General features: G+C 44.5%; 2 protein-coding genes and 1 pseudogene across 2 annotated transcripts; 1 reads left to right on the top strand and 2 right to left on the bottom strand.

The window, feature by feature from the left end:
- On the top strand, positions 1,017 to 2,114 carry LOC8070250 (BTB/POZ and MATH domain-containing protein 3). The gene has a single exon (XM_002448625.1). The coding sequence runs from the start codon at positions 1,017 to 1,019 to the stop codon at positions 2,112 to 2,114; it is 1,098 nt and encodes a 365-aa protein (XP_002448670.1).
- LOC8070249 lies at positions 8,236 to 8,866 on the bottom strand (annotated as a pseudogene).
- LOC8079607 (rust resistance kinase Lr10) lies at positions 10,626 to 12,985 on the bottom strand. Its single transcript, XM_021463842.1, has 3 exons — positions 12,721 to 12,985; positions 11,334 to 12,634; positions 10,626 to 11,247 (listed from the first exon to the last, which is right to left on the bottom strand). Exons 1-3 carry the CDS (start codon positions 12,737 to 12,739, stop codon positions 11,212 to 11,214), a joined length of 1,356 nt encoding a protein of 451 aa, XP_021319517.1. The 5' UTR covers positions 12,740 to 12,985; the 3' UTR covers positions 10,626 to 11,211.

The raw sequence follows: 14,711 nt of genomic DNA, 5'->3' as shown, positions 1-14,711 counted from the left end.
AATAAGCAATATAACACTTTTGTTTGTATTTGATAAATATTATCTAATTATGGATTAACTAGGCTCTAAAGATTTGTCTCGCAAACTACAAGCAAACTGTGTAATTAGTTATTGTTTTTATCTATATTTAGTTGTCCATGTATGTGCCGCAAGATTTGATGTGACAGAGAATTTGGAAAATTTTATAAATTTTTTTGGAACTAAACAAGGCCTTAGTTTCCAGAAATTTTTGCAAAAAAATTTAAATTCTCCGTCACATCGAATCTTGCGGCGCATGCATGAAGCATTAAATATAGATAAAAATAATAACTAATTGTACAGTTTGTATGTAATTTACGAGACAGATCTTTTGAGCCTAGATAGTCTATGATTGAACAATATTTGTTAAATACAAAAGAAATGCTATAGTAGCTATTTTGCAAAAAAAATTAGAACTAAACAAGGCCTAGGTTTACGCTTCTTAAACTTTTATATAGTAAATACATATGGATACGAATAAATGTTAGTTTGCCCCTCAATTTTGTGCCCTGTTTATTTTTACCCTAAAATCCAAAAATTTTCAAGATTCCCCATCACATCGAATCTTTAGACACATGCATAGAGTATTAAATATAGATGAAAATAAAAAACTAATTACACAGTTTGGTCGAAATTTACGAGACGAATCTTTTGAGTCTAGTTAGTCTACGGTTGGACAATAATTACCACAAACAAACGAAAGTGCTACAGTATCGCGATTTTTTTTCCTTCACCAACTAAACACGGTCTTGGTTTCAAACATAGTTAAACTGATGTTTTTGCCCTTGAGTTCATGAAATTTGGACCAATCCGCTTGCGGGACAGAAAGGAACCGAACTTGAAAACGTATAAAGAAAAGGAACCGAACTTGAAAAGGAAAAGTCACAAAAAAAAACTTGAAAAGGAAAAGGAAACAATTCCAATCCAACCTCTCTCACGTCGCGATATATATATAATCGAGTTCTTTATTTCGGTCGCAACGCGTACGTACTGCCTCCATGGCTTGTGATCCGTCCGTGAGAGGCTACCACATCCTCAAGGTCGACGGATACTCAAGAACAAGAAGCATCTCCAAGTACAGCGTCGCCCCCGGCTTTGAGTCAGGTCCCTTCCGCGTGGGAGGCCATACTTGGATAATCGGCTACTACCCCAGGGGACGAAGCTACTCGGGACCAACCTACAAAGGCTTCATCTCTTTCTGTCTCTATCTTGTTGATCCCGTTGCTGATCAATCCGTGAAAGTTAGGGCTACATTCAGTTTTCTCGACCATGACATGAAATTGAAACTATATAGCCGCCCGCCCACTACGTTTACCTTCTCGGAACAACTAGGATGGCATGGATACCAAACACTCGTCGCAAAGACAGCGTTGGCTAATAAGTGTCTCAAACACGACTGCTTTGCCCTTAGGGTCGATCTACTTATTATCAAGGAGGAGGGGGAGCCATCATCATCTATAGCGCTGCCACCATCTGACATGCACCTTCATCTCGGCGATCTCCTGTCAAGCAAAGAGCACACTGATGTTGAGTTCCATGTCGGCGAAGAGACATTTGCAGCACACCGACTATTGCTTGGGGCTCGATCAGCGATCTTCAAGGCGGAGCTCTCTGCTGGCGATCGCAAAACCACAAGGGTCATACAAGTAGATGATATGGATCCACAAGTGTTCAGGGCTATGCTTACTTTCATATACACAGACACATGGCCAAAGCTTCAAAAAGATTCAGCAATGGCTCAACAGTTGCTTGTCGCGGCAGATCGGTATGGCCTGCAAAGACTAAAATCGATGTGTGAATACAAGCTGTGCAAACGTATTGATCTCGACTCTGTGGAAGACATATTGCTTCTAGCAGAGAAGCATCAGTGTGCAGCTCTCAAGGAGGCATGCTTTGATTTCATTGGCTCCACGGCGACTCTGCTTTCAGCTCGAGAAAGTATGCTTACACTTAGGAGAAGCCAAGAACTTCGGTTTAATCGCCTCGTCTCACTTTGCCCTACTATTACAAAGGACAAGATTTTCAATGTCCTTGATCATGAACCGGACCGCAACAGTGTTATTAGAGGCATCAACATAACTTTAGACATTGAGTAATCCCATATGGTTTCATATATAGTCATATCCAATGTACTCGAGAATGCACGTGCGTGTACCTATGCATGTCTTCTTTTTTTTTGACAAAGCCAAAACATCAAGCTCTATTCATCAGATAATAACATTACATCATTTGCTAAAAGTGCAGTAATAAATGTAGCTGTGAATCAGCCCATATACAACTTTTGAAACTAAAGCTTGCCGAGCTAGCTCATGAGCAACTTGATTCGCTTCTCTATCATCATATGCTCGATCGTAGCCATCCTAAAATCCATCCATATATTATAGCACTCCTCAGATTTTGGCACTGCCGCTGATGCTGTGCAAGCCTCCATCCCTCATGATGTCGACGACTTGCTTATTTTGTTCGGTCTTAGATCTTGAAACATATTCTTATTATTACTAGGATCATTGCCCATGTATTGCTACGGGTTTTAAAATCTACGTACTTCTATATAAAAATTTCAGCTAATACATAAAGAAAATATCTTGTGTGCATCATAGTTTCGACTGTATTATAGGCATGGGTAACCAAAACATCTTGCATGGTCATACATCTTGCAAGCACATATTATAGTTTACTTTAGCTAAGTGCGACACCGTATCACAGCAACATAGATAACTTAACAAACACACAAATACCTAGGGACATGGTGGTGCTAAACTTTGAACTCATTTTATTAGACACTCGTTTGTGGAGTAATCAAACACATAGCAACTCATAACGAAACAAGCCATAAGCTTAAGATAAGCATTTTTTTAATTGCAGCATAACAATCACTTGTTTTTACCATAACTGGAGTTATAAGCATCCAACAAAAAAAAATCTTTAGCTTTCAAGAAAGATTATGAAATATTCTACAACTTTATTATTATCATCCTAAGATGATTCGTCAGCTAACAAAGTCAAACAAAGCAATGTTTCATAACTACACTGAACTCAAGCAAAACCTGACAGGAAACTTGTAAAATTTAGAACTCCCAAACCCAGGTGTAAAATCATGAAATTTTAGGAAAACACAGGTCAGTAAGTTATCTACAACTCTGCTATTGACAAGATTTACAACAAACACCATTTTCACCATGAAAACATTCTCACAACAGATCATATTAAACATGCAGCCATTTTCAGCACATATATAAAAGGTTCATCACTTTTTGGTTAATCAGGATAGCACACACAAAATTGACATTTCTTGGATTGAACTGGTCCTAACAAGGACTTAACATCAGCAACCAGAAGTTACAATAACGGTCACGGCGGCGAAAACCGGCCCGACGCACCTTGACCTTGGACGCGAGGCGGCGCAGTCAGGTGGGAAGGGTGGAGGGGGCCATGGCGGAGCTTATGATTCGAGACAAGAACACAGCAGCCCAAACATTGAAGAACAGAATTAGAGCAGAGATAATAAGAACAGAATGAGAACGAGATAGCAGAATTGGGGATCAGTTTAGGATTCTGTTATTGCCTGATGCGTGGAAAGAGAGTTCGTTAGAACGCGCCTTTGTACTCAGGCGAACCCACTGCAGGTTCTAACAACGCCCTGACACCGTCACCGCTCTTCTTGTTGTCGAATCCGCGTCAGCTGTCTTGAGGTTGCCGGTCTTCTACCTAGCCCGCGTGGAGGTGTGCAGGGTCAAGGAGTGCAGGCTCTTCTTCTTGTACCTCGTGCGCAACGACAGGCTGCGGGGCGGGTGCGCCAGCTTCACCCTCTTCCACGATGCCGACGCGCGCCTGCTTGAGCGCCGCGTCCGCCAGCGCGGCCAAGTTGCCGAGGGGGAAGTCCGCCTCCGGGTGCTTCCCATCCCGCTCCTCGTCGCCAGGTGTCAGGACTGGGGCGGCGGACACCGCCTCTATCGGCGTGGTCTTCCCCGCTCGGAGTGGGGCTCGACAGAAGATACGGGAGAAGGGCAGCGAACTGCTCTTGCGCCGCTCCTGCTTGGGTTTGGGCGGAGGGAAGAGCGGCGCCATCACGTCGGAGGCGAGAGTTGGGTTATGGGTGTGGCGTCGGAGGCGAGGGATTGCGATCACCAAGAATGGGGAAGAAGAACAGAGAGGGAGCGCGGGGGAATTTGTATTTCAGTTGGAGGCCTGACGATTCAGTTACATTCTCATCGACGGCTGTTGCCAGATGGGCAAACGCCAACCGCCTATGCGCTGATGGGCCCACCCGTCAGCCCATGACAGTGAGAGTGGCGCGTCGGAGCCCTGGCCGGGGCGGAAGCTTGGCCGCGGCGTGCAAATCAAAGCACGGAGCCAGCCACATCCCCTCGCGCGCGCGCTTAGCCACCGCACCGAGACGAATGGCTGCAGTAGGCGGACGGACCCACCGATAGACATATAGACTGCCTTAAGGTCGAACAACTTCCTACTCCTAGTTCCTAGCCGGCGGATTTTCTTTCTGTCGAGGTCGAGGAGAGCCAGCGGCGGTGTCCCGTGGCTGTGTCGAGCGAGGAAGACGAAGGTCCTGGCTAAAGGACACTTCTTGTTGGGCCGCGCAAAATGGGCCTAAGTGCAGTGTGTGTGGCCCAATAGTTAATATCCCAAGGGCCATTTTGACATTCACACCGGCCAGACACAGTTACGGAGCAGGTTGGTCCATTTATCAGGTGCGATGCAACAAAGCAATACACTCACGGAGCAGGTTATTCTTATTCCTTGATGCATCTATTTTTTATTTGTCCGATACTAGTAGTACTTTAGTAGTTTATTTGTAGAAAATGAACACAAGGTGATTACATGTTTTCTACCATTTTGTGTTTATATTATATATATGATGTATGGTGAATTATATAAACAATTGGAACAAAAATTCTTCTAATGTGTTTTTGTTTTGATTATATATATGATTTACTGAATTACCAATTAGGATAAAATTGTTATGCAATACTCCCTCCGTACCCATAAAGAAATTCGCTAAAGACAATGACATGATCTCCAAAGCTTGACTTTGACTTCTTGTTCTTTATAAAAATATTTATCAAAAAGTGGTATATGTATATTTTTATAAAAGTATTTTCCAAGACAAATATATTCATATGTTTTTTATATTTTTAAAACTTAATAACTTAAAAGTTATTCATGATTTATATTCTAAATGTTTGACTTAAAACTTATTCAAAACGACTTTCTTTATAGATATGGAGGGAGTACTGATAGAAAATGATATACATGTGGTTCAACCAGTGTGGACGTACGTGGCATATTTCTTTTTTATTTTATGTGGTCGTTTTTTCTAAACATTTTTTTATATATATTTGCTTCTTGGAGAGATATATTCGTATATAAGAATTAGTTTTTATCACTCGAATTATTCTTCCTAATTGCATTTTAATTGATTGGCATGGCATGGCATGGCGCAAGCTCGCCGCTGCTTCGCCGTGTGGGCGTGTGGCAGACCAATGGTTCGAGAGTTGCACGAGCAGCAGCCACTACGAGCCTACGAGGGCAGTACACAGCAGATTCGATTCGAGCACGGCACCAAAGCCACCAAGCGTGTCGCCGGCAGCTGGAGCCGCCACTCCGAGCTCTGCAGATTCGATTTGAGCCCTCGATCGGTCGACGCGGCGGCCGGTCTCAGTGACGACGAGGACGCGAGTGGGCCTGGGCGCCAGACGCAGGTCGTGCATGACTCTGACTCGGACTCGGACTCGGACTCTGATTATGTGATTGGTTTAGCAGGGGGGCAGTGGCGATGCTGGAGTCGTATTAGAGCTGCTTTTTTAGGTCTATATAAGTAGATGTAGAAGGCCGTCTCGTGAGTTGTGACCTTGCTCTTCACGACGCCACGATCGGTCTCCTGCAACTGCTCGAAGTCGCTCCGTCGTCCGTTGCTTCCTTTGCCCGGCGACGTCGAGATCCGGCACCAGCTAGGTTGCTCTCCGCAATGAGAACCGTCCTCCCGACAGGCTCTACCACCACAATCTTCTCCCTACGAGACTACCATGATCTCAAAATAAACGGGTACAGGAGATCTTTAGACACGGATAGTTGTGGGCTGTTCTTCAGTTCTTTACCGTTCCGTGCAGGATGTCGTAGATGGCATATCATTTATCGACCCAAAGGGTACGACGGCAACTCCGATTATATCTCATTCTTTCTTGCTCTTGATGACATTATTGACGAGGGCGGTGTGCTGGCGAAGTTTACTTTCAGTCTCCTAGACCAGGACAAAAATCCGCTGCCATGCTATTGCATTACCAGCAGGACATATCATTTCTCGGTGCCGGGAAGGATGGCTGGATTCGAGGAATTCATCAAAAGAACAACCTTGGAGGCATCAGAGCACCTGAAGGACGACTGCTTCACCGTCAGGGTCCAGATACACGTTGTCAAGAAAACACCATCTATCCTGGTGCCACCATCTGACATACAACAACATCTAGGTAGCCTCCTATCAATGGAGGGCGCCGACGTTAGGTTCCAGGTTGGCGGGGAGATTTTCGTTGCACACCGGCTGGTGCTCGCAGCACGGTCGCCGGTCTTCAACGCGGAGCTTTATAGCTCGATGGACGAAGGCATTGCTACCAACACCGTACGCATAGATGACATGGAGGCACAAGTGTTCAAGGCCATGCTCAATTTTATATACACTGATTCGTGGCCAGAGATGGAGCAGGAAGACGAGTCTATAATGGCTCAGCATTTGCTTGTTGCAGCTGATAAGTATTGTATGCAAAGGTTAAAACTGATTTGCGAATCTAGGCTGCAAAGCCACATCAATGCAGCATCTGTAGCAATTGTCCTGGCACTAGCGGAGAAGCATAACTGCACTGGTCTGAAGGAGGCATGCTTCAAGTTCCTTAGGTATTCGACAGATCCGCTTGTGATCACAGAAACCGAAGATTTTGAGTATTTAGCTCAGAGTTGCCCTAGCGTTATGGAGGAGCTAAATGCCATTTGCCTTGCCCGAGATCTAGAGATGGCAGAAATTTCACAAGGAATCAATGTTCCTACATCCTCAAATCAGTGTGGGGCTTGGTGTGAGCATTGGTTACCCAAGGTGAAGAAATATCATTTGTGGGGGGTTGCTGCTATATGTTGGGCCATTTGGAAAGCTAGGAACAGATCGAAGTTGCTTTAATGGGAAGAAGATCAATAATCCTATCGAAATCATTTGTAATGCCTGTGCCCTAATGTGTTTTTGGATAGGTTTTATACGAAAGTGGACAGGCAGTCAACATCATGCTTCGAGTGCCGGCTAAGATCCTCACTCCTAACAACAAAGTTGAGAACAGGAAGCGCTTGCAGCAAGGAGAACAAAGTTTGCATGGTTGTTTTGCATGGTTCTGGCTTCTGGGTTTTCTGGATGTTCTGGTGATCTGGCCTGAATGGTCTGTAATAGGGCGACCTTTACTTTCTCAGGCCGCAAGTCTCTTAAACTGTTGCTCCGGGAAGCTATCTATCTCTGATGAGACAGAGATTAGATAAGCTAGGGATGTTAGCTTGTTTCTTTCTTTTCTGTTGCTATAAACTAAACTCCTGTATTTCTGTTCTGAAATGGAAATGGGGTTCGCCTTGTGTGGAAAAAAAATCAAGGGTGATTCCCCATCTAGCCATAAAGATAAGCTAAAGACTTAGCTTTTCGTTTTATTTAGCAATTAATGTCCAATCATAGACTAATTAGACTTAAAAGATTCATCTCACAAATTATTCTTTAGCTATGATTTTAGTTTTGTAAATAGTCTATATTTAATACTTCATGCATATGTCCAAAAATTCGATGTGATAGACGGTGAAAAAGAAAATGAGGCGATGGGAGCTGGATGGAAGGCAACGCATGCGGTGAATGACTACCAATCACTCAATTCGTGAAACCAGAAAATTGCGTAGAAAGGTTTGCAATGAGCCTAGCCCATGAATGAGTATGAATACTCTGATGTACTCCCTCCGTCCACGAAAGAATCAATTCCTAGGATCCGCGCCAGTCAAACTTTTTAAAGTTTGACTAACTTTATAGAAAAGAGTAACAACATCTATAATATAAAATGCACATTATATGAAAATATATTCTATGATGAATCTAATAATACTAATTTGATACTATAAATCTTAGCATTTTTTTCTAGAAATTTGGTCAAAGTTTAAAAAGATTGACTTAGGACAACTCTAGAAATTGACTCTTTCGTGGACGGAGGGAGTACAAACGTCACATATATGTGATGCATACATGAAAGCTTACAAATGCAAAGAAAGATTATACACTCAACATTCTTTTAAGCCAACCATTTCTGTAACTACTACTTACCCTCCCAGCGCAAAGGCAGAGGCATTGAAGGTGTCAGAGAGGCCAGTGCCGGTCTTGAAGGTAACCTTTTCTGGCGAGGCCTCGGGGACATATACCTCAACGACGCTGAGCCAGAGCATGAGCTCCTTTGTCTTCACGCCAGTGATCTGCCTCAGCTTACCCTTCTCGGCGAATGCCGTCACCTCAGCGGCGTACGACACGGTCTGCTTGATCTTCTTTTTTTTTAAGATCCGGTTACCCGGCATAAATATTAATAATAAGGATAGAGTTTACAACATTCGCACGAGGAGCGCGTCCCCCGCACGACAGACTGTCGAGCAGGACCGAGCTCCTCCAACAGCTCGATTGACTTCTTCCTGCAGATAGCGTCTCCTCCGGTGACGACTTCAGCGCCGGCACGGTGGCTCTCGATGGCCTGGGACGCCATGGTTGTTGACTAGCTGTCTGCTGTACAGAACGAGCTGTGTGAGCAAGAGTCGGTGGTAGTAGCTGATGCTGCTTTATGAGGCGATGAAATGTTTGTGTGATGAGAGAAGGAAGTGCAACACATCTATATAGCTTGCAGCTTCTACAGAGAAACAATGCAGGGCGGGCAGTCTTATGTGACTTTGTTTGGCAGAGGGCGTCGTTTGACAAAGTAAACATTGCCCCCCCCCCCCCCCGAGCTCCTTTTGTGACAAAGTCAAGATTTTCACTTGTCAAAAAAAAAAGTCAAGATTCCAGCTCTTGAATTTTGGATTTTGCTATGCCCTGATTCTCTTCTCATGTTTGAAATCTCAGAACATGTACCTACTGAGCTAGCTAACTATTATGAGAAGGAAAACAAATTTTAATTTAAGAAAGTTCTCAGAATGCTCCAGAATAACTGTTTTTTTTCATTCTTTACATTACATACCATCACACAATTCGAGCTTTGCGCACTGAACTACAAGTTTGACCATTTCTCTACATATCCATCCACATGAATTAATAGAGCCCAGCCAACAAAAGTAGAACCATTCAGTCAAGAGGTCAAACAATGCACACTCGACTGAATCACATTATCCCTTATGATTGAAGCAGAGTTGACAGCATTCTTAAGAAAATAGCACCATACTTATCATAACAGCACTTGAAAATAAACATGTGTACTGTGTACATCGTCACCAGTGATTTAACATGGATTGGATGAAAGGCTGCGGACAGTGATAAAAATCTGTTCTGAACTTGCACCTCGATAAGGTAGGAAACGGCAAAAGGCAACAAAATCTCCTTCTGGCATGACAGATGGCTGAAAGGGAGATTATCACCAAAAGAAATTGTACTCCGCATGTTTCAACCGCGTGGAGGAAAAACCAGGATTTATTTTTATTTTTCCTTTTTGGCCAAAGGCCTTGGCCCTGCTTATATTGAAAGCATAGAGTTTGCTGGGGATGCCAGCTTACAAATTAGAAACAAGGTTCTTAACATCTGTCGAAACATAATCCTCTCCACCTCACAAACAAAGTAACTGAAAACCCAACGACCTATAGAACAGATACAAACAAAGTATGATCTGCTGGAAGGCAACGCATGTGGTGAATGACTACCAATCACTCAATTCGTCAAGCTATGCATGATCTGCTGTCTTCGAAGTACGCTAGCCGGATGAAATTTTCTGCACAGCACAAGGATCGGAAACCGACATGGCCAAGAGCGCATAAGAAGTGCACTTTTCAGGATTACGCCATTCAACTGTAACCCAGTTTGGAAAATAAAGGCATAAAACAAGTAATTTCATCTACAGTTAGCACTATAACACCAGCTGCTCACGGCAGCTAAATGATCAGAAGGGGCTGGGATACCAGCTAAGACGAATCAACAGTTCACCTGACTCTAGAATACAACGGGCGACAGACAATACTCACTTTCTCGGTTTCACCACTTGATGCATGAGCAGACATGTTGCGGTCTGCAGTTTTTGTCCCTTTATTTTTTTTCTTTTGTTTGTTTGGTTCCAGTTGGAAGTGGAACAACCCTGTATGTAAATATCCTTTCCCTGCTTCTGCTTAGTAAGCACCTACCATTTTTCCTAAAAGAAAAGTAGTGCCTTAGCGTATTTAGTTCTATCATCATGCCGTACTACTATTATAGTAAATTGGTGAGGTTTGGAAGCTGTTGGCTATGGAAACAGCGAGAACAAAATTACAGTTTCAGATAAAGAAGACCATGCAGTTTTAGCACTCATGTATAAGCATATATACATGAAAAGATGGCAAACATCCTGTAGTATTACATGAACTTGAAAGATAAGTGTTCTTTGTACTCAACAGGATGTGTGGTCTAAAATGCACATAAGCAGAAATAAGCATTAGAAGCTTCCTTAACTGAAACAATGCAGATATAAAAGCATTTGAAGCATTGATGCGGACCAGGAATAGCTTCTTTGTTATGGTAATTAACAGTGTTAGCTATTGGCGTTTTGTTTCAAACTCTCTCCCCTTTAGCAAATCTTATATGCTCTGACCTTGACAGAATTTCAATCTAGTGTTCAGGTCACCAATCATGTGCTGTGGTTCCTCTAAAAAAAAGAGTTAACAGTGTGTTGAGATTAGTCAAAAGAAAAATGAAAACCAAGAACCACCTGAAAAAGAAGCAGACTCTATGCCATACAAACCATCACAGCCTTTTTCAATCTACTAACCATCTTGTGATCATAGTGTTTCCCCAATGGACCTCTCTCCTTGCTTGACAGGTACTTTCCTTTCAATGCTTTTCACACTGGTAATATAATTGCTTGACAGAGTGCAGACTACAGAGGCCTCGAGATTTCAAGCTGTATTTATAATGGACGGTTCAGGCTAAGCAACTGATGTTCTTTGACAGTAACATCAAAATGAAGCAGTCTTTAAGCGCATCTGTATCATCTGAAAAGCATTGAGGATTTTTTGAGCTACCATATCCCAATTCGGTGAAAATTGCAAAAATGAAGTTCAGGCTTAAGACGAAGTACCGTTGATCTGCTCTGATTATTAACGCGACTCCTGGTGCCTCGAAATTCTTTGGACGAATTGCTGGAGGCGGCAGCGCTATCGCCGTCGCCACTGCTCGAGCTGGACATCATGTGCAGGCTCGCCATGTACGCGAATGGATTCACGGGCCGCGCAATCTCCTCCTCGCCTTCCAGCATCCTGACCACGCTGCTCATGGACGGCCTCGCCTCCGGCTGGTACTGCACGCACCACAGCGCCACCTTGCACATCCTCTCCGCCTTCTCCCTGTCCTTGGCATGGATCCCCGACGCTGCCATGACGTCGTCGAACTTCCCCTGGTCGAACCGCTGCCACACCCACTTGGGGTACCACTCCTGGCTCATTGCGGGGTGCTGCAGCTCCAGGTTGCGCCGCCTCCCGAGGATCTCGAACACCAGCATGCCGAAGCTGTAGACGTCGCACTTGTGCGTCACCGGCAGCGGCAGCCACAGCTCCGGCGCCGCGTACCCGGGCGTGCCCCGCGCGCCGGTCATCGTCAGGTGGGTGTTGTCGCGGTTGCAGAGCCTGGCGAGGCCGAAGTCGGCCACCTTCGGGGTGTAGTCCGCGGTGAGCAGCACGTTGCCGGGCTTGATGTCGTAGTGGATGATCCGGTGCTGGCACTCCTCGTGCAGGTACCTCACCCCGCGCGCCGTGCCGACGACGATGCCATAGAGCGTCTCGAAGCCGAGCGCGTCGCCCAGGTCGTCCGTGTCTTGCCGCTGCTCGTGCTCGAACAGCACGCGGTCGAGCGAGCTTTTCTCGAGGTACTCGTACACGAGCGCCTTGGCGGTGGCGTCGAAGCAGAAGCCGTAGAGGCGGACGAGGTTGATGTGGTAGGTGCGGCCCGCGGTGCCGACCTCCGCCATGAACTGCTCCTCGGCGCGCCGGTCCAGCGTGCTGTTGAGGATCTTGACGGCCACCTGCACGCCGTTCGGGAACGCGCCGCGGTACACCACGCCGAAGCCGCCGGACCCGAGCCGCTCCGCGTAGTTGCGGGTGAACTCGCGGAGGTTCTCCGGAGTGAACCGCGCGGGCTTCTCCCGCAGTATGTCGTCCAAGAACCGGTTCACGGCTCCCATCTCCACGACGTGGTTAGCAATAGCGTAAGGCGGCGACGGCGAGCCGTTCGCCGCCGGCTGGGTTATTGGTGCGCCTGCCGCTGCCTGCACCTGTATGCCCTGCAGCCGCGCGCGCTCCATCTGCCATTCTCGTTTCACCTCGATCCATCTGAGGATAAATTTCAGGGCCAGGATGATGACAATGGCACTGATTATGATCCCAGCTGCATCATCATCAGGATTGAAGAGGCTAAAGTTGAGTACGGGTGTCACAAATTTGAAGAAGCATTGGAGACAGCATGCCACCTACCTAAAGCGAGAGAGTTCATCAAGTTGCTATATATGAATATGATACTTTAATTTCTGCTTGATTCCTTTCGAAAACAAGAAATTTCCTTCGAGGGGAAAAACTTCTGCTTGATAAGCTTTGATTGCCAACTAGTACCTGCAAAGGAAAACAAGACCCAACGAACGAGTTCGAGATGTTCTACACTTCGGACGTAGACGTACCTCTCTGGTGTTTGCCTTGATCTTGATCAGAAATGTACTTTGGACTGCGGACATGTCCAGTTCACCATGATATCCCTTGCCGGAATTGAAAAACCTTTGCACGTCGTAGTCGAAGTGTGAACAGGTGTCTAGCTTGGTCTGTACTCGTATCTAAGGGGTGTTTAGTTGGGGGTATTAAAATTTAACAAGTATCATAATATTTTTATTTTATTTAGCAATTAGTGTCCAATTATGAATTAATTAGGCTCCAAAGATTCGTCTCGTAAATTATTCTCTAGTTATATTTTTAATTTCTTAAATAGTATATATTTAATATTTTATATATGTGTCCAAACATTCAATGTGATAGATGTTAAAATTTAACAATTTAACATCTAAACTAAACCAAACAGTGCCTAACCAGAGCAAAGACGTACTGTTTTGATGTTCTCTGAATCATGAGTAAGCGTTTACCATTCAATCGACGAGAGCAGTTGGTGAGGTGTTGACACAACACAAGGCCCAAGTACATAGAGATGGCATCATATTTGACTACTACGTAGAAAAATGGTGAACGTGGAGTTGACATACATTAGTCCTGTTTTAAAAAGGATTCAACGCGTTAATCGACTTAGACCAGGGGACACACGCCTTCTTAGCATAGCAGGTTGTTGTCATCCGATCCGAAGAGGTGGACACTACTGTAGCATAACCACGTAACGATAGCTCAGAGCTGCAATGGGGTCACCACTCACCATGGCGCAATGAGCTTTCAGGAACCAGGATAATGCTAGTTTACGGTGTCGCTGGTGAAGTCTCCAGATAACTCCACGAATTGATTTATTCAGGCCTTCAGGGACAAAAGATGTTTTTTTTTCTTTAGTGAAACACACTAGCTATTAGAATTTATGAAACACCACAATAATTACGAGGATTCTCCACGCGTTGCCACAGGTATGAAGAAGAAATATAAATAGCTTAGAATGTTAGTAATTAAGAATCAGGAGATGTATATGTATGATGTTGGTAATGCAGCAACATATGTTAATAAATGATACAGTTTGCTAATGTGAATAGCTTGAATGAAGACATAATGACATGTGTTAGTTGGATGTGTTAGTGGATGCTGATGTAGGCACTTTGCATGGCGAGATAGTTGAATGAGCTAGTGGGAGATGTTCTAATAGATGCTGATGTGAATACTTTGCATGATAAGAAAAATAACTAGTGGGCTATCTTTATAAGAGATATAGGTACAATTTGATGATATCGTCTATCGTAAAAAAATAGCAAAAATGTTAGAAATATTCAGCATTTGACTAGTATTAGTGGTAGGCCTCTTCATACGTGATCATGCATATGCATTTGACTAGTATTAGTGGTAGGCCTCTTCATACGTGATCATGCATATGTGTTGTACTAAACATAGAGCATTAGTCATAGACTAGATCCTTGTTTTTGGGCTTTGTACGGTTGTAACAACTCATCTCCTGTAAGCCACGGTGGGGGCTTTTCCCACCTTTACTTAACACGCAACCGTGAGCCTCAACAGGCATCACGTTACCACCATTCATTCATTCTAACATGGTAATCAGAGCTTAGGTAAACCAATCCACGAAATATTAAGCCAATTCGCAAGAATCTCCAATGGCCTCTTCCTCCATTCAGCCCACAGCCTTTTCCTTGATCGGCTGCCCAGTTACAGAGAAACTTGCCAAGAACAACTACTCCACATGAGCACCCACGTCCTATCTGCCATTCGCGGTGCGCGATTGGCACATTTCCTCGACGCCAAGACCGCAGGCATGCCGG

This window comes from Sorghum bicolor, chromosome 6 (genome assembly GCF_000003195.3).
Source record: "Sorghum bicolor cultivar BTx623 chromosome 6, Sorghum_bicolor_NCBIv3, whole genome shotgun sequence".
Taxonomy (NCBI): domain Eukaryota; kingdom Viridiplantae; phylum Streptophyta; class Magnoliopsida; order Poales; family Poaceae; genus Sorghum; species Sorghum bicolor.
This window is presented reverse-complemented; position numbering and strand designations above follow the sequence as displayed.